Source organism: Harmonia axyridis, chromosome 1 (genome assembly GCF_914767665.1).
Source record: "Harmonia axyridis chromosome 1, icHarAxyr1.1, whole genome shotgun sequence".
Lineage (NCBI taxonomy): Eukaryota > Metazoa > Arthropoda > Insecta > Coleoptera > Coccinellidae > Harmonia > Harmonia axyridis.
This window is the reverse complement of record NC_059501.1, coordinates 21,468,512-21,489,986: the sequence shown is the minus strand read 5'-3', so window position 1 is coordinate 21,489,986 and position 21,475 is coordinate 21,468,512. Positions and strand designations below refer to the sequence as shown.

The 21,475-nt window shown below is 33.1% G+C and overlaps 1 protein-coding gene across 1 annotated transcript in view; it reads right to left on the bottom strand.

The window, feature by feature from the left end:
* Positions 1–19,947, bottom strand: part of LOC123682466 (neuroendocrine convertase 2) — a 122,095-nt gene extending 102,148 nt beyond the window's left edge. Inside the window, exon 1 of the mRNA XM_045621080.1 lies at positions 19,622–19,947. Coding sequence (XP_045477036.1) covers positions 19,622–19,789 — 168 coding nt within the window. The 5' untranslated portion in view covers positions 19,790–19,947. The remainder of the gene's footprint in view (positions 1–19,621) is intronic.
* Positions 19,948–21,475: the final 1,528 nt, after the last annotated feature.

The following is a 21,475-nucleotide window of genomic DNA, read 5'->3' as shown; positions in this document are numbered from 1 at the left end:
ATGCCCAGAGGATAGAGGTCTGAAGGTAATACATTCAGAATTAACTCCTAGACTCCATGACATTTTTTTCGATGATTTAGACAGTAATATTAGAAATGATATTAACAAATATATTCATAAAAAATATTTAGTACAAAGAAAAAAATTAAACAATTTGATTTTAAAAAAGAATAATAGTCCAATTTCACTAATACGAACCGAACAGAAAAAATTTTCGAATCACATTTTTTACCCTAAATTTGTTAATCTTTCAGATGTAGAATTTAGTCAAAATGAAATAAAATAACTTGAAAAAGGTTACAAATTCAACCTGAATGGTCACAATCAGAAGAACCTAGAATACCTTGCTATAGATTCAGAAATTGCATTAAAAAACCACCAAAGTTCAATTGTAGATAAGTATGCTTTGATTGAATACTTTCAAGAAAATAAACCAACCTTTAATAATAGTAAAATTGAAAATACAGTTAGAACAATAAGAACCGAAATTTCTAATAATAATTTAGTTTTCACACGCGCGGACAAAGGAAACACAGTTATTGCAATCCAAAGAAATGAATACATTAACAAAACGACCACATTTTTAGATCCGAACAAATACAAAATTATTAAAAAAGACCCTACTACCAAATACCAAAAACAGATAAAATCAGTCATAAAAAACTCAACAACTCTTTTTGAAAATACACCTCAATTAACTAAATTAAAAACCCCCAAGAATGTATTCTCTCATAAAGTTGCATAAAGAAAACCGACCTATCAGACCAGTAGTTTCATTTGTTACAGCACCTTCATATAAATTGTCGAAAGAACTAATTGAAATCATTCAAAAAGAAACAAATTTCCAAGCTGAGGTAGCCATAAAAAATTCATATCACCTCATAGATAACATAAAAAATATACATATCCCGAACAATGCCAAACTCATTTCTTTCGACGTGCAAAATTTGTTTCCTAGTGTACCTGTTAAACAAACCATAAAACTGGTAGATATGTTATTGGTGAAAAGGAGGTCAAACCCAGTTATAAAACAAGAGATTATGGAAATCTTGAAGGTTTGTCTGGGCCAAAACTACTTTTTGTTTGATGACATATTGTACGAGGACGATGAAAGTTTAACTATGGGAAATCCGCTTAGCCCGATTTTAGCCGAAATATTTATGGACTTCCTAGAAACTAAAATCCGAGAGAGCCCTTTCTACAAATGGTTCATTTACTGGTATCGTTACGTAGATTTATCGGTACCAAGAGACAACTCGCGATGTTTTTAGAATTCATAAATGCATTATCTCCTACAATAAAATTCACATATGAAGAAGAAGAAAATAATAGTATTAATTTTCTTGACTTAAAAATCACGAAAATCAATAATAAACATGATTTTTCAATTTTCCGAAAACCAACATACACAGATCTCCCAATTCATTCCTCCTCTAACCACCCATATGCTCAAAAATTAGCAGCTTATAATAGCATGATTTTTAGATTGATCAACATACCCATGACACATGAGAACTTTGATATTGAACAATAAAACAGATTGCACTTAATAATGGTTTCAATCCATCTATCATTAACAAATTACTTAACCGAATGCAATTAAAAAAATCTATTTCACTTGTATATCCAACAATTCCACAAGATAATAAATATATTTCCCTTTCATACATTGGACATAAATCTGAAAAAATAGCAAGATACCTAAAGAAAAATAATAATTACCATATTTCATTTAAAACTAGAAACTCATTAGGAAATTTAATAAAAAACAATAAAGATAAAGTAGCTAAAGATAGAAAGTCTGGAGTCTATAAGTTGAATTGTGGTACTTGCCCATATGTATACATTGGTCAAACAGGAAGATCATTTGGGACTAGGATAGGAGAACATCAGAAAGCATACGTTAGCGGAGCTTGTAATTCAACATATGCAGAACATCTGTTAGAGACCGGGCATGATTTCGACAACAATTTCGAAATTTTGCACGTAGAAAATAAGACCCTAAAATTGAACTTCCTTGAAGCAATGGAGATAAATAGGTACCATAAAAAACAGATTCTCCTCAACGACCAAACGGACCTAAATAAATCTCCCTTACTCAACCTGTTTTGAAACCCAAGAATTTCCATGATTTTATTATATTTCACACCATATTTTTTCAACTATATATTTTTTCTACTATTTAAAGAACTGTATCCCAAATATGTAGTTAGTTACCATGCTCACCTGACGAAGTCATGTTATCATGACGAAACAATTGTTGTGAAAATAAATACATAAAACAGAAATAAGTTATTTTACTTTTTAAACATCAAGATGAATTTCCGACAAGTCAAGACTGAGACAATCAAACACTCGATTGCAGATTGGTTGAATACAAATATTCCTTCTTTGAATTCTTAAGTTAATTTTATGTTATCTTTATAATATTCATGTATATATTTGAATGAAGTTTTCTACTGTAGGTATATAGTTTTTCATAGTGAATTTCCAATAAATTCTTTCATTTTGTCTATTGTCTATTTGTCTAATTTTCCTATTCAATTTTGAAGGGTTGAAGCGCCCCATCTTAGAGGGTTGCTCGTTCATACCTCAAATATACGTCAAAAGAATGTCCCCCAAACAAAATCATTAGACGTGTTTCAGACATTTTTTTCAATTACCTTGTATAAGAAATATACGGGGTAGCTCGTCTGAGATAGAACACACTGTATAAAAATAATATAAATTATAGTGTAACTCAAAAATGATCGCGTAATAATCTTGCTCCTCGATGCAGCCAAGTCCAGAAAAGCCTATTTTCAATAGTGTATTGTGTGAAAATTACAAATGGTTCTGAATAAATGCAGAATACAGGGCCGGTGGTAGCTATTTTGGCGCCTGAAGCAAAGAATTTTTTTGCGCCCCTGCTGAAAAAGTATCAATAACAATATGACTCCCTTCATAAACACCCCCCTCACCAAAAAACATCATCTGCTCCTATGATAATACGAAACTTTCACTTCCCATGAAGAATCTTCTAATTGTTCTCAAAAAAATTTAATTCTAGTGAATAGTTCGTCCATGAGGAATCCTCCCTTTTAATGAAAAAAAAAAAATCAGTTCAGAGAAATCCAGTGACCAGCTGCAAAGGTTAGGTGAAAAGCCGATTAGTGGTAAATTTATTTATTATTATTTTTTTGAACAACTAAAATAGTTCAAAGAGCGAATACAACTCAGAACCTAATAAACAAACCTACCTGATTAAACTCTAACTAAGTGTTTTCGTTTCACATAATAAACTAAGTTTTGGTGGAAATATTGAGGTGAATATACTGCAGTTTATTTGGAATGGAATTATTACGAATAAATTTCCAAACAAGCATTAAATAGGAAACACGCCGAATAAAGTAAACTATAAATTCGTGAAATATCACGTATCCAACTTATATCTGATCCTCCCATTGAATGATGTACGAATATACCTTCGTTGGAAAATACATGTAGGATATACTGATGCCTTGAATAAGGTCACTATTCGAAGGTATATCTATATGTAGAGATTGCTTTTGGATGTTGGGAACAACAGCCCACGGTCTTACACTTGGTAGGTACACCGCGCAACAACCTAAGTAAAAAAAAAATTATTTTAATTTTACACCTTCCTGATATTTTTAAACCGATGATATGTCAATCGAGATCTTTTGTTATTCCGTTGATTTGATAGCTAGCTGCCCTCATAATTTCAAAATGAAATATTCTTTTTAGTTTATTATTTCCAGTAAGTGCCTTTAGACCGGTTCAAAAAAATTAAAATGTTTACCTTGACTTTTCCAAAGTTTACGCTTTTGCAATTTTTTTAGAATTCAAAATATCGGAAGGCCTCGCAAGATACACTTACCTGGGTCCTCGCAAATGCTACCTAAGCCTATACCAAAAAATAGTGTTCCTCTTATTTTGCATGTAAACTAAGATCTTCTTCGTTTAAAATCTTGAGAAAATGAAACTTTCTTACTTCAAGTATGTTTACTTATTTAGTTCAGGGCAAAATTAGTTGAGGCACAGTTGTTCAATTTCAATCAGTGAATTATGGATTTGTTAGCCGTATTTCATAATATTATTCATTGATTATTGGTGGCATCCATGTTCTCACAGTTTTTGAATAAATGTTGTTCAAATTCTTGTAATAATTATTTAACTATATTATTTATATTCTACATGCTACATTGTCCGTCTACAAAACAACTTGGAATTCAGTGTTTCAGGTACGGAGTAAAATTAATAAAAATAAAATTTAAAAAAATCGAAAAAAGCAATTGACTTAGCAGCAGCTCTCGGCCCATGATCATTCATGTGCTTATTGCGAGTGATAATTTACATATTATACAAATTGAATTTCAACTCAATTGAAACTGTTCTTACGGAAATATTGTGTATTTCTTCGATATTCTGTTTAGTTTTTGTATGGTTCTAGTAGCGATCAACATAAAATTTTTCATCAAGCTTGGGTTTACCGCCAGATAAGGTCTTTTGGACTGCAGCATTATCGACTACATCTTGTGTTATCTCTGACGGTTGAGCATCGCCGGCAACGATTACAGTGGTTCAGAGAACGTCAACATTGGAATGGCATTAGGTCGTCTTTTCTGATGAATCTCGATTCTCCTTGGGTGCACATGATGGCCGAAGAAGGGTTAGACGACGTCGGGGAGAAAGACGTGAACTTCAGTTTGATATTGAGCTTCTTGTAGACCGGTTGTACACCGGACAGCTGTATACCCTTCGTTTTTTTCTCCAAATTTCAATCATTTACTCCTTGCTATAATATCTATGTTTTACCAAAATAAACATTTTAAATTTGAACATTTCCTCCTGGGTGTTGCAGTTCCTTTGTCAGTTAGTAAATATAGGTAGGTATACGCATAGTCTTAAACCGATCGGATATATTATCATAGAAATATTGGTTATTCGTTGTGAAGCCCGACTCAAACATTCAAAAACTTATAGGAGCTAGAAATTCGTTGTGAATATTTTTCATTTCATTTATTATTGTAAGAATGTATAATGTAATATGATTATGTATCATGAAGCTTTCATAAAATAAATTCTTCCAAATATTCCATGAATGTTTTTGAATGTTCAGAGAGGGGATGATTCCTTTTTCTTGGACGATTCAAAAGATTCAAAATTGTATGTATTAAACCTCCCTTATTTTGGAGGAATGATTGGGAGAATAATTATTCTTCGAAGACGAGATAATTTTTTTATGCCTCAGTTCGAAGATATTTTCTCGATGACAAAAGATTTCAGCAGGATGGGACTACTTGACATACCAACGTGTCGAGTCATTTCTCAATTTTATAATAAAAATTCACCGCCATACCATTACTTTTTGAGTATTATTTAAAGTCGAAATTTATGCCAGCTAGTATACGAACGTCGAATCATTGAAGATCGAAATGTTATGATGCATCAACGAAATACCTCCTCGCGTATTCAACATAACGTTATTGAAAGGTCAACACACGTGTCATCAAACCACCCGAGGAGACCATTTTCCACAAGTGTTATTCCACACTTAATTCTGAAATATCTTCTTTATAACCCAGTGAGTAAACATCGTTTTACTACAGAAAACCATGTCCTTATTTTGATGCTTTCATTTTTATTCATCCTCCAAGTGCCGTTGTGTTATGTGTAGGCTTTGGTATTAGGTTTGTTTTAGCATCTTTTTATCGGACTCTCCGAAGCTAACTTTTGGATAACTGACAGCTGGTTTCTGAAACGCAAATCAATGTAAAAATCAACTGACCAGGTGTCAAAGTTATGGTCAAGTGTCATTTGAGTTGCTGAAAGTATAGTATGGTTAACTACTTTGATTCGATGATTCTGTTAACACAATATTCAAATTTGCACGTGAATTACAGCGTCATTTTTTTGGGTTTCTGTATTGGAGTTCAAATTTAAATCAGTTTTATATAGGGTGGTCCTCATTAATTGAAAATTAATTGTCGATTCTGAGATATAGAGGAGTGTTGATCTATACAACAGGTTCACAATTCTACAATAAACGCAAAAACAATCAACACTCCAAATAAATTGAAAGCATTTATATACAAGGTGACCCATCAAAAAATTAAGTCGAAAAACTAAAAATCTTCGAAATCTTCGAATAAATATCTTCGAAAAGGATTACATTTTTGAACACGGAATACTTTTCGACAAATCTGCGGCTAAAAAACAGAGTTGAAAAATGTAGGGTGTCCCATTTTAGAAACACCAGTTTTGCTCTATATTTCTAAAAGGGTAATTAATTTATATGATTTGTTATGAGTAATGAGTATCAAATAAACTATAAAAATTACTTACATTTAAGAAACACCAACTTTGCTCCATATCTCTAAAACGGTAATCCATTTATATGATATGTTATGAGTAATGAGTATCAAATAAACTATAAAAATTACTGAAAAAAACTTTTCAGAATTTTTTGAATATATCGAAGATATAGCGAAATATTTGAAAGAGTCATTTTCATCTGCTTTGATATCTTAGTATTTCGAAAAAAGAGCTTGGGGGTTCTTTAAGTCTTCTTCTCTAATTTTTATTGTTTCCGAGATGCTTTCAGTGAGCATTGAATTTGGGCACCCTGTACATAGTTGTTATTGCGGATAGTAGAAAGAAGTGATGGCTGCAGATAATTTAATCAATTGAAAAACTTAATAAGGTTTTTTCAATTATCAATTTAGTTTTATATTAAAATTCAAACTCATTTTTTCGAACAACGAATATTGTAAATACGAAAGTATAAAAGCATTCCCAAATGCCCAGTTTGAGATATAAAATAAGAGCGAGTGAGCAAGAGACAAACTTTGAAATGCGCCGGATTGGCTTTTCATTCATTCCATTGACTTCTTCGAAATGTTGCCTTATGAAAAAATAAGGGGTACCTAAACATCATCTAGTATATTTCTGAATGTTACGCTTCTGAGTGAATTGATTCGGTGTTTTCTAAAATTCTTCTTCACTTTTCGAATATCGCTTAAACTCGACGTTCCCAAATTTCCGTTTCAGTCGCATGAGATATAAAGAAAAATATTATTTTTGTCGTGAAAATTTTCACCAATTTTTCATAAGTAGACTTAACTTAATCGTTTGACATTAGCATAAAGTTCGCAAAGTACAGTTATTTGTTCAACATACAGGGTGTTCTGATTTGTTTACGACAAACTGAAACTGGTGATAGATCACATCATTTTAAGCAAAAAAGTTCTTATGAACATGGGTCCGGAAATGCTTCGTTTCCGAGATACAGGGTGTCAAAGTTGAAAAAATAATTCGCGTTTTCTTTAATATGTTTTGACTGCTTCGAAATCCTTTCATGAAATTATTCCTATTCAAATATTAAATTTAAATTCATTTTGAAAATTTCTAAGGCGAAATGCATGCGGATTTTCTAATGCCCACTAATAAGTAGAAGTGGTATGCTATGTAATTGTTGTTTTTAAGTGTTCTGAATATTCTGTTTCCTGAAATATTGCGTTGTTGGGATGCTTTACGAATACTGAGTTTTTATTTTCTTCGAAGGTCTGTAAAATCCTATTTCTCTGTAGATGATTTCTTCTTTGTATGCTTCGTTCGGGCCTTTGGTAACCAATACCATTTTCCTGTATTTGTTGATAAGCTATTGAGCTATTAACTTAGTTAACTATAATTATAATTAATGACATCTGAACCTAACACACTTTAAATCTGTCATTGTGTATAGCCATTTTAAATCTATTGCCGCAACAATTGTTGAATGTAAAACAATCAATCATTCGAAGATGTCATTTGTGCATTCAACAGAACGGTGGACATTTCGAACACCTTCTTTAAAAATTATTATGTTATTTTGTTTTGTTCTAAATTGTTACTTCTAAAAAATATTTAATTTAAAATTATTACAAATTTGTTTCTACACATTTTAGAGATTACAAAAATATGGATTTGGCTTTAAAAGCGTTTTTCTCTGAAACGGTTGCCCCTAGCAACTTAAATGAGTCATACCTTTTTTAACTAGAAAAGTCAGGGGAATTGATTTTTTTAGTCCAGAATGACGTACAGGAAAGCACAGAAAAGTTGCAACGGTTTGAAGGGGACGAAATTATTGCCAGTGGCGCCCTCTAGAAAATACAACCAAATCGACCACAAATTTGAATTTCTCACCTCACAAAACCCTATGTACCAACTTTCATACAATTATTTGGAATCAGTCGAAAGATATTTGAGAAAACGCGAATTATTTTTTCAACTTTAACACCCTGTATCTCGGAAACGAAGAATTTCCGGACCCATGTTCATAGGAACTTTTTTGCTTAAAATGATGTGATCTATCACCTGTTTCAGTTTGTCGGATACAAATCAGAACACCCTGTATGTGCGGGCAATCATATAAAAAAGATATGAGAGATTATTCCCTGCTAATTCGAAAAGGTTGATAGCATTGATATTTCTCGATTTCAATGTCAGAACAGATAAGGGGGTTTCCCACGAGGAAAAAATAAATATCGAATGGAACCAAAGGAGAATGGAAAAATGGTAGGTAGGAGAATAGAGCGCAAAGAAAAGGCTGAAAGATTGTAATTTTCATCTCCCTAATGCTCTTCCGACATCTCTTACCTACTTGAAATTCATCTCATAAGATTACTCCATAACCTACCTATGCACATTTCTGAAATGTGGAGATATAAATTGAAAGATTGATAAATGTGGGTGGTTCATAAGGAAAGAAAATAAAAAGCCTTTTTTCTGCCCACAATCTTTATATAATGAATTAATATAATGAACGGCAATGTCGTACATTATACAACGTTCCAAATGAAGATCTATTTCGATTTTCTTCTTTTCTGCAAATTGATACATTCTTTTCACATTAATTAAAGTATTTTTTCGAACCAAAATCACCGAGAACTAATAATTCCAAATGATCAATGGTAGTACAGGCTGTCCCAGATTCGATGCTCACTGAAGCATCTCGAAAAGAATAAAACTTAAAGAATAAGTCTTAAAGAACACCCAGGCTCTTTTTTCGAAATAATAAGATATCAGAAGGAAGATCTTAGATATCTGGATATATTATCGAAACCCAGAGCTTTTCTGAAAAATGTCTGTTAGCTGAACTATAAAACTTATAGAAAAAATCTGTAAGGAACCCGAATTTTTTTTTCGAAATAATAATATATCCGAAAGCAGCTCATAAATATCTTGATTCGTTCTCAAGTTACAGGGCGCTTCTGAAAATTGACTGTTTCAAATATTTCGCAATATCTTGGTTTCTATTCGAGATTTTCAAAAAATTCAAAAATCTTTTCTTTCAGTAATTTTTATGGTTTATATGACTCTCATAACAGATCATATTAATTAATTATCGTTTTAGAGATATGGAGAAGAGTTGGCGTTCCTTAAATGGGAAACCCTATATTTTTCAACGTGGTTGTTTAGCCGCCGATTTGTCAAAAAGCATCCGTTATCGGTTTTTCAGAAATGCCATCCGATTCAAAAATAATGAGTTTTTCGACATTATTTTCAGTATGGAACACCTTATATATAAATAATTTCCTTTTATTTCAAGATTTAATTCATTTTGTGTCTATTTTATGATATATAGTCACATAATATAGGTTGTCGCATTTCAAAATGACCAACTCTCTAAAACGATAATTAATTTTCAAATTAAATGGGACACCCTATATATGACTTGATTACATTTATACAACGGACACAAAATGGATTAATCTCGAAAAAAAATGAAAAATATTTATATTCAACATGTCCAATGAAAATGAAGTAGAAAAACTCAATATCTTCGATAGATGATATTTTTGAAAAACCGATAACAGAAAGCTTTTCGACAAATCTGCGGCTATAAAACCGATAGGAATTACTGGAAAAAAATATTTTAGAATTATTTTGATATTTTGAACAGAAAAAAAATATAACGGAATATTTGAAACAGTTACTGTTCAGAAAAGCACTGTAACTTTAGAACGAATGAATATATTTATGATCTGCTTTCTGTTATCTTATTATTTCGAAAAAAGAAATCGGGAGTCCTCGGAGATTTTTTCTATGGTTCTCGAGATGCTTTCAGTGAGCATCGAATTCAGGAAAACGTGTATGTACTGAAAACAAATAGTTGTGCAGAAACCGCCAGAGTTTCATATGACTGATTAAGGTCAATTTCCACACATCAGTAACGACAAAGTTCAGTCACTGTTCCGAATCAAAATCGCTGTGGACCAGTTCATTGAAAATAGCAGCTACATTCCTTGTAAGCAGCTGTTCACAAGCAAACAAACGCCGTTCAACATCTCTGGATTTGGATATTCACATCTATCCGTCAGGTTATTCTGACTATATTCAGTAATTTTTTATGTGTTTCGAGTGCCTTCTTGTGTACTAAATTATATTTTTGGTATGGCATTTCCGGAAATTGACCTGTCTGTCATAACAGCATCAATTTTGAATGGGGTAAAACAACAAAAGAAGAAAAGAAAATGGGTTCACGGGACATGAAAAAAAGAGACACAAAAAGAGAGTTCATCACGTCATTCAAAGAATTGTTCGACGATGAAACAAAGTTTGTTTCATTATTTCAGAATGACCAAGATCATAAAAGCGTAATAATATTGTTGCTGTAGCTCGTAGTGTTGACGAAAACCCAGGTTTGTAGATTCCTCATCGATCTTGGGAATTAAGCATTCCATAAACGACATAACACCGTATTTTGCACTTAGGTCTTGAGGCGTTTGAAGTTTAGTGAACACAAGAACTCAAGCCGGTCGATAACCAGCAACGTCGTATATTTCGATGATTGGGTTTTTGAAATGCATCAAAATTATCCGGATATTCATCGAAAAATCATCTTCAATGATTTTCACCTCGGAGGCCACGTTAATAAACAGAATTTCCTCATTTGGGACTCAGAAAATCCAAGAATTATTGTTAAAAAGCCTCTCCATCCTCAACGTGTTACTGTTAAATGTTTATTTTCAACAATATGACGCTACGTGCCACATAAAACCAAACAATCGCAATTTTCTAAGATAAGTTTTCTAGACGTGTTATTCCACGAAGAGGGGATCAGAATTGGCCACCGAAATCTTGTGATTTCACACTTTTAGACTTTTTTTTGGGCCAGGTTAAAGATGAGATTTATATCGAATCAATGCTCCAAAATCGATTCAAGATCTTAAAGTTAGAATTCGTGAAGTTATCGAGGAAATATAGCCGCAAATGTATGAGTTGTTTCGGTAAATGTCACGAAAGGGATATGGTGATGTTACCATTGCGGTGGCGGCCATTTGGGTGTTATCGTTTTCCATTGTTAATGATATACCTTATGAAATAAACATACACTGTTTTTTTTTTATTTCAAAATTAAAACCTCTATAATATTTCCCTTACGTATTAACTAATAGTTCCTAAGGAAGATCTAAACCTGATTAAAATATTTATTACCCTAGATCTCTTTCTCTGCAAAGAGCTGTATTTTTCAATATCAAAAAGAAATCTCAAAATTTTCAGTAAATGCTCCATTTCGATTTCTGGAGTAGGCAATTTCTTCACTGAATCATTGACATTTCAAGGTCATGACTGTCACAAGATCAGAACAGATTCAATAGCATCAAGATATTATTCCGATATGAACTTTCTCTATTATCATCCCTCTCTGACACCATTCAATTACGGTTGATAACAGGACAAGTAGTTTGAATCAACGATTCTGACATCCGGACGTCATTCAGTTCGAATTCGGGCTTCTATAAAGGGTGTTCAACAACATCTTATTACGGCGGCTTTTCTCCGATTCACCCGAACGGCATGTATTCAGTTTATTCGAGCTTTTCCAAATCTAGTCTGCAATCGATTCTATAGAGTTCTGTGGAGTTTTTGAATTGACTTCAAGTGAGATTGATTTTTCATTATTGGTTTATTAATCGGTGTTTTTCAAACTCGATTGTTTTTCTTCGAATCAATTTTCTTATATAATTATAGACCTAGCATACAGTGTAAGTCCTTAAATTGTACATTCAATTTGACCATAATAGTTTTTTTAAGCTGTCACCCTTACTTACCGCGTTCGGCGATGCTTGGCTATTGTAACACAAACTGATAATTTTAGTGTGTTATGGGTGACTTTGCTGGACTAGCAAAGAGCCACTACAAGTGTAGATATAATGAAGTGAATAATCGCTTAAGTGAAAATTGATAAATATTTGAAGAAATATCTTTCTTGTAGGTCCAGGTTACTCAAAATTTTTGTGTAGTATAGATCTTCTTCCTTACAGAAATTCAAAGTGATTCACGCAAGCGGATCACATAATTGAGAAGTGATCCATCAATATGATATAATTGTTTCGGGCTATCCAAATATGTTCTTGGAAAAACTATCGAATACAGACATAGAAAGTTATTGAGGAAAACCCGTTTTTCAAAAAAAATTGTTTACAACTTTGACCAGTTTTCAACATTAAATGGTTTAGCGTCAATTTCTGACCAATTTTTTTTTCATTTGTACTTCTGGTTTTCTCGAAAATAGAAAACTTATTGGAAGCTTCAGAGACAATGAGGAAATAACGTTGCTTGATTATGTACAAATAACTGAGGAAAATAGCGCATATAACAAAGTGATATAATAACATGATTAGATCGTTGTTCCATCTTCCATCTTAAACGGATATTCTTTTATCACTATAAACCATTTTGGTCGAAAAAAGGGAATTTCATTTGTGTAAGTAAAACATCTATCCAGAAACCTTCAGATAACCAGACAATTATGATAAATCATATCTCACATACAAATACCCTTATTCAGTTTTGGGTTATATAACGGCACGTTGCATGAATGACACGAGCGCCCAGTCAATGCTTTTCTGGATATTGTTTTCTAGATTCAGCACAGGTGAAAGAATCATTTCAAATAATCATGAATTTTCATCGTTCCTCCTAAAGACGCACCATTTTTCATGTTATCTTGAAAATCAAAGTGATAATAAATCAATTTGGGAGATTTTTAATTTTTCTTCGATTTCTGCCGTTAAATATTCATCACAAATTTCATATTGATATTTTCTTGATATGTTTTCCTTCATTTGTCAAAATATTTATTAAATTTTTTCATACAAAATTCAAGTGTGAGTGAAAAACTCACAGTCTATGAAATATGAAACAAGGACCATACTGTTTCTTACCTTTTTATATAAATTTAGAGTCGATTTATTCAGTGGGTAGGATATCGTACTCCTAATCATCTTGAGGAGGTTCTTGTTTTTATTTCCTTGCAAATATCTTCAAAAAACTAAATTATACGATACTATGAAAAACACAAACACACAATTGTCAATTGAATCGAGTTCATCAATATGTAGTAAAGTAACATTATAGTGGATATTTTAATATAAGAACTAATATTTCACAGATGTAAAAAACGTAACAAATTATATCTTAATATGTAAATAAATAATTCTTGACTTGACTGAGTACACGTAATCCGAAGGTCAGATGTTCGAGTCTCAGGCCGAGAAAACATTTTTTGGTACCCGTTCCACCATTCGCTGTTGGGTAAAAAATTAACAGTGATGTGTCTCTAGGACACAATATCCAATCCTAAACAAAATAAAACTGATATTCTAACTGGTATAAGCATCTGCGGGTGGTCTCACAGAGGCATATGGCGAGTCGGGATAGAGAACATTGTTTATTGTAGTTATTTTTGTTTTTAGTGAATCTTAGGATTAATTTTTGTGTTATGTTTTCTACCTCGATTTTAAAAATAAATATTCATCAGGTCATGCAAATAATAAATAAAAAAACAGAAGGGTGCAGCACAGAGACTTCATCAGAATAATTAAGGCAGAATTATTCGAGAAATCTTAATTAAGGATTAAACTCCAGTAGAACTTGAAAAATTCGTTACAAAGTTAGATAACTCAATATAACTTTGGATTTGAATGGAGAAGGATGCAAAGAAAAAAGTATTTGAAATTTAACGTCAATGAAAGGTTTCTTACCATCTATGTCAATCATCAAATCTAGAACCTGAGTCAAACTTTGTGATGAATAAAAATAATGTGTCTTCTTCAATATTGAATGAAGATATAATAACATAATTTCAACTTCTCGGAATAAGTATAACGAATGAGGAGTGCACTAGCGTATATTTGGCTAACGTGTTAGGCAAAGCGTTACATATTCCATTGAAACAAGAACCGAAAATGGTCAAAACAAAAGACAACTAAGAATAACTGAGATAGGTATACTGAGAAATATAACAGGATATACATTACACGGCCATGAGAGGAATGAGGAAATTAAAGACATCTGCGGGATACAAGACTTGATGAGATGGGCCAGAACAAGACGAAGACAATGAAGAGACCCCATAGATAGGATCCTACACTGTTTATTAAAAATCTCTGTGTATCACTTTCTTCTTTCAAGAGCCAAATTTATTGCATGAACAAGAGGATGTTTTCCTCAAATCATTTCAATCTTTTGAAAAATAGACGTTTTCCATAGATGTATTTCTAATTTATATTGAGAAATCAATCCTGCTAGTAGTCATCATATTTTCTTTTCAATTTTCAACATTTGAAAGGGACCATGTATGTATGTCGTGAATTAATATACAGGGTGGCCATTTGAAAACGAAACAGACGAGATTACAGACGAAATAAAGGTTTTCGATAGAAATGCTCGGACAGGTCGATTTCTGTTTCGAGGGGGACAACTTAAGATGTAGGTTACGGACGCATAGCGCTTCAACCCTTGCTGCTACAACCCCCACCCCCAATTTTTGAATAGGGAAGATGGGGTGAGTGATACCTCAATTTAAAGGTATTTTTATACTGATTTCAGCACAGTAATTGTTCTTTCATTTTATGCATTAGTTCTCGAAATATTCATGCGTTAGTTAGTTAGGAAGGAAGCCACAGTTATGGTTGTTTTGAAGCTCAAAATGTCGATTTTTCACAAAACACTACAAGTGCTATGAAAACACCACTTAATTTTCAAATACTTAGTTAAGAATATTTCGAGAACTAATGCATAAAATGAAAAAACAATTATTGTGCTGAAATCAATATAAAAATACCTTTCAAATGAGGTATCACTCACCCCATCTTCCCTGTTCAAAATTTGGGGGTGAGGGTTGTAGTAGCAAGGGTTGAAGCGCTATGCGTCCGTAACCTACATCTTAAGTTGTCCCCCTCGAAACAGAAATCGACCTGTCCGAGCATTTCTATCGAAAAACTTTATTTCGTCTGTAATCTCGTCTGTTTCGTTTTCAGATGGCCACCCTGTATAAGTGTATTATTACTAGTATTATTTCTAATATCTGTTTATCGCCATCGATGAATTGACCATATTCACCGTCGCCATATTGTTGTGCGACAATACCAACTACCCAGTGTTCCCAACGAAGAAATATTGAGTTTACTAGAAAAATTCCACAATATAAAGTTTATAAGTGAAGTTTATGTTTATCTTTTCTGGCTGCTACGCCAGATAGGCTTGTTTGGGACAATATTTCGCAAAAATTTCACCATTTAGAAATAAAAACATTACTGAAAGGTGGTTTTATAAACAAATTAACAGTGGCCGAGTGTATAAATGAAGTCTTCGCTCGATTTCTGGGAATAGTCAGGGGAAGAATAATCTCTATGGCTGATAGTATTTTTGATTTTAGCGGTATTTTTCTAGTGAACTCAATATTTCTCCGTTGGGAACACTGGGTAGTTGGTATTGTCGCACAACAATATGGCGACGGTGAATATGGTCAATTATTTGGCTTTTCTATACAGGGTGTTTCAAATTTCAGTATCCATATTTCGGGGGCTTATTTTTCGGGACAAAATAAGTATTTTCCTATAAACATGTGCTACCAAACTACAGAGCGTTGAAGTTTCGAGATTTTTTTATTTATAGCTTTTTCAGGTTTTGAGATATCTCAAATACCAGAAGATCCATTGGCAGACCCCCCTAACGCTGAAAAGACTCCCGGATGTCTACATTCATCGAGGAAATGGAATTTACAAGCCTCAGGCATGACCCCTGAAAAAATATCTCCTTATAGCTCGTTACATCAATCACTCGGCATAGTGTGGCCGCCACCAGGACCGACAAACCGGACAAGTCAGTTAATGAACATATATATATTGACATAAAATGTTTTCTTAGAGAAAATACAAATCTTTGTGGAAAAATTAGAATTCCCGAAAGCCATTTTTTTTAAATCGAATAGGCGCTCTCAATCTATATTTCATATTTGATCTTAGTATCTCGAAAACTGAAAGCGTGTTGTTTTTGTGAACTTTGAGAGATCTTAAACATAACAGAAACAATATTCCCTGATATTTATTAATTTTTTCGTCTTATACAGTGAACCATATTTTCAGTTCAGGAATGACAGGCTCAATCTCTACATCCTTATGTAACAATTATTGCCAGTTATGTTCCAACATACTTCCATCTGATACTTCAAATTCCCAATTCAGTCTTTCATAAGGGAGATTCGATCATATTACATCATTAAATTCAATTCAATCAAGAAATATCTTGACGTCTTCAGCAAAAGTATGACATATTTACATTTAAAAACAATACTCCTACATAATTCTGTTCAACTGACGTCTTACTTTCAAGATGTTCCTGGAAACTTGCAGAAATCTTTAAAATAACAAAAACAATATTCCCCGATTTTACTGATTTTTCCGTCCAATGAAGGGGTCCATATTTTCAGTTCAAAAATGATTGGTCTAATCTCTACTTACTTATGTTACAATTATGGCTAATTATTATGTTCCAACATACTTTCATCCAATATTTCAATTTCCCAGTTCAATGTTTCATTAGGAAGATTTAAGCATTTTACATTTTACATTTTCAATACATTGAGCTTACACTCAAGAAATTTCTTCGCGCCTTTGGCATAAGTATGAAATATTTACATCCAAAAACAGTACACCTACGAATTTTGTTCAACTGATGTCCTACTTCCAAGATGTTTTAGGAAACTTGCAGAAGTCTTGAAAATAACAGAAACAATAATTACCGATATTTATGGATTTTTCCGTCTTAAACAGTGGACCATATTTTCAGTTCAGAAATGACAAGCCTAATCTCTACATCCTTATGTAACAATTATTGCCAATTGTGTTCCAACATAGCTACTTTCACCTGCTATTTCAAATTCCCAATTCAGTATTCCATAAAGAAGTTATAAGCATTTTATATCTTTAAACTATTTAGCATTCAATCAAGAATTATCTTGGCGTCTTCAGTAAAAGTATGACATATTTAAATCGAAAACTGAACCCCTCATAATTCTGTTTAACTGACGTCTTACTTCCAAGATGTTCCCGGCAACTTGCAGAGATTTTGAGAATAAAAAAAAAACAATATTCCCTGATCTTAACTGATTTTTCCGTCTCATAAAGGGGAACCATACTTTCAGTTCAAAAATGATTGACCGAATCTGTACATTACAATTATTGTCAATTATCAAATTCCATGATACTTTCCATCATCTTTCAAATTCGCAATTCAGTATTTCATAAGGAAGATTTATGCATATTACCTCTTCAAAACATTGAGCTTTCACTCAAGAAATCTCTTCACGCCTTCAGCATAATTATAAAATATTTACATTCAAAAACAGTACACCTACACAATGGACTAGTTTTCATTTTTTTGTTAAGGATTAATTCTAAAAATTTAAGTGAAATGAAACAAAAATGTGGAAGAATCATCGAAATATCTCTAGAAATGAAAAAGTTATGGGACTTTGAAGTTGCGCATGGAAGGATAATTTCATAGTACGTGTAAGTGTCGTGACGTCACACACTAGACGACTGGTATTCGCAGAGTGCTTACGAATTCATTGGTGTACAATCACTTGTGCCGTTCGTGTCGTGTTTTGTTCGTTACACGATTGCTGAAATAACTTACTATACACATACATATAAATTACTTTTTTCTCTTTTTATTTTTTACTCCTCACATAAATATGTTTTGCCATTGATAGACTTCAACAACCTGTACTCAACTACAAACTGTTTATGAAAGGTTTTTTAAATAAATCATCGTTATAAGTTGAACCATGATGAAGCAAACTTGAAAAGTGTAACTCCTTTTATTTCTGCACTGACATAAGATGGATTTGAAGAATAAAACTCCATCACTGCGAATATATCTATTTTAGGCAAATTGTCACTTAGTCCTTTCACGAAGCCTTCTTCCATTATGGTGGCATAAAAACAAAACTCGAGTTAAAACTACACTGTACAACTACAAACGGCACGAGAGCCTTGGCGCGGCTAAGTATTAAAACGTAATTTTTGGTGTAGCGATCACAGGCAAGAGCCGTGACGTCACAGACCAAAGACGTTCCGCGCTAAAATACGTAAATTTAAATAATCTATTTCTCAGTCATTCATTGGTGGATTTTCGAAATTTTTTCACTGATTTATCAGTTTTGCTCTATATTTTAATTCTATCGTGTCAAATATAGTATTATCAACATCACTAAATTAGTCCATTCTGTTCAACTGACGTCCTACTTTCAAGATGTTTTTGGAAACTTGCAGAGATCTTGAACATAACAGAAACAGTATTCCCTGATATTTACTGATTTTTCCGTTTTATACAGTGGACCATATTTTCAGTTAAGATGTGATTGGCCTTATCTCTACATCCTGATGTAACAATAATGGCCAATTATAATTTTCCAACATACTTTCATCCCATATTTCAAATTCCCAGTACAATCATAAGGAAGAATTAATCATATTACATCTTCAAAATTTTGAACTTTCACTCAAGAAACCTCTTTGCGCTTTAGCATAATCATGAAATATTTACAACCATAAACAGTACTACTATACAATTCTGTTCAACTGATGTCATACTTTCAAGATGTTTTTGGAAACTTGCAGAAGTCTCGAACATAACAGAAACAATATTCCCCGATATTTCTGGATTTTTCCATCTTATACAGGGGACCATATTTTCAGTTTAGAAATGACAGGCCTAATCTCTACATCCTTATATTACAATTATTGCCAATTATTATGTTCCAATATACTTTCATGTAATATTTCAAATTCCCTGTTCAATGTTTCATAAGGAAGATTTAATCATATTACATCTTCAAAACTTTGAGCTTTCACTCTAGAAATCTCTTCGCGCCTTCAGCATAATTCTGAAATATTTACATCCAAAAACAGTACACCTACACAATTCTGTTCAACGAATGTCCTACTTTCAAGATGTTTTTGGAAACTTGCAGAAAACTTGAAATAAACAGAAACAATATTCCCCGATGTTTATGGATTTTTCCGTCTTTTACAGTGGACCATATTTTCAGTTCAGAAATGACAGGCCTAATCTCTACATCCTTATGTAACATTTATTGCCAATTATGTTCCAACATATTTTCATGTGATATTTCAAATTCCCAATTCAGTGTTTCATACGGAAGATTTAAGCATATTACATCTTTAAAACATTGAACTTTCACTCAAGAAATCTCTTCGCGCCTCCAGCATAGGCATTAAATATTTACATCCAAAACAGCTGTTCACTTCAACAGATCACTTACCGGGCCCATACTGACGAAACCGTGGCTCAGGGCGATCTTGTGAGCCTCCTCTTTGTCGACATCCCTCTTGAACCTGACCAGAAAAGAATTGCTGAAGAGATCAGTACCAGTTGCGTGGCTCAAAATTGTCACTAGGAGAAAAAATTGAAGCCCCTTAGTCTGAGGCATTGTCGGGCCAGGTGCCACAACGAAACTGAATGGCTGTTTAGTTTTCCGATCCGACGTCCTCTTCAGCGCCACGGCGTTGCTTACGTAGACGTCATCGATTTTCCGGCGTCACTTCAGACCGATGGTTAGGCCGAATATTGGATCTGTTTTCGATGTCTTCGGATACTTTAGGCAAGTAATTGCTTCTTGCGTCCGATGTAAATTGGAACTGACAATTACTTCTATCCAAAAAAAAAAAATGTCAAAGAGTTTCGAAAAAAAAAACAATAACAAAACTGTACATGTTGCGTAACTTTTTATCGGTGTAATTCTGTTTGAATGGTGTAATAAAACGTGAATCAATCAGTTTTTATTGGCTCTCGTGTCTATCTCAGTCATATTAACCGAAGTACAATGACGTAACATTGGGGGTGCTTCACAGAAAATAAAGGAAGCATAAACTGCATTGATTATCAAAAACGACTGGAATATAATGAAATATAAATTTCGAGAATATCTACCATATGGTCTCGACTGCAATAGACACATTGACATGTCCATTGCAATAAATCCAAATAATTCAGTCAGTCAATCAGGAATACCTTCATTCAATGCTCACGTGATGGAAAAATAAAACATTGAAAAACACTACTTTATTATTCCATTCTTTATAGCAGATTATCTCAATCATCCCTTTTTTTTCATTCACTAATTATGAAAATCATCAAAAGAGTGTTAGTTGAAAAAATCACTGTGAAGGATTCAGAACACAGGTATCGGATGAAAAATAAGAATGAGATGATATTGATATTCGGCACTGAAATTATTCCTCATCTCAGCGAGTCAAATTAAAAATATTAAAAACTACTGAACATTCAAAAATGATGTAGGGAAGTGGATGATGATAGGAAATAGAACACTTTTCCATTCGATTTACTCATTACATTGAAGCTTATATTTTTTCCTAAAATTTATACTAAGTACATCATCTCGCATTCAACTAGGACTAGAATCCCCACCAATATTCGGTCCTTCTTGTATCTTCTCGCACCTTTGCATTTCTTTGAAGTTCCCGACAAATAACCTACAAAATTCAGATCAAAGAAATGAGCTTGAAATTAGTAGCTTGTGAGTAGCTTGTCAATCATTCGCCAGTTTGTAACCTCAAAATTTTGCAACCTCAAAATTTAGGTTTTTACCTGAACTACCTACTTAGGTATCCGCGGCTTGCCTCAGTGGAGACGGGGGGATTCTTCAAGATGGTAAGATATAAAAGTTAATGAAATGGGCGCCAGGTAAATTTCTCCCCGAAAATACCCTCTAGTCAGAACAAACAACTCTAAAATTCACCAAAAGAGTGTAATGATTGAAAGGTTTATACAGGTAGCAGAAGATACAGCTGCTTATTGGCAAGAAATAAGAGCAAATTGGTCGCAATTGAACGATAAGGAGGGGGTCACTGATACACAACAGTGAGAAAGAGGAAATGAAATTGAGGAAATCAAATATCAACTGCGTCATACGTTCAATCTGTACCTTACAAATGAAATAATCGTTGGTATATACAGGGTGTCCCATAAGTGGCACGTCACAGTGACACCGGAGGTAGGTCAGCTAAAGAGGGACCTAACCAGCCTAACATGACCCCAGTAAAAGTTGCATGGTTTTCGAGTTATTACCAAATTACGTCTTTTAGTGAATTTTCAC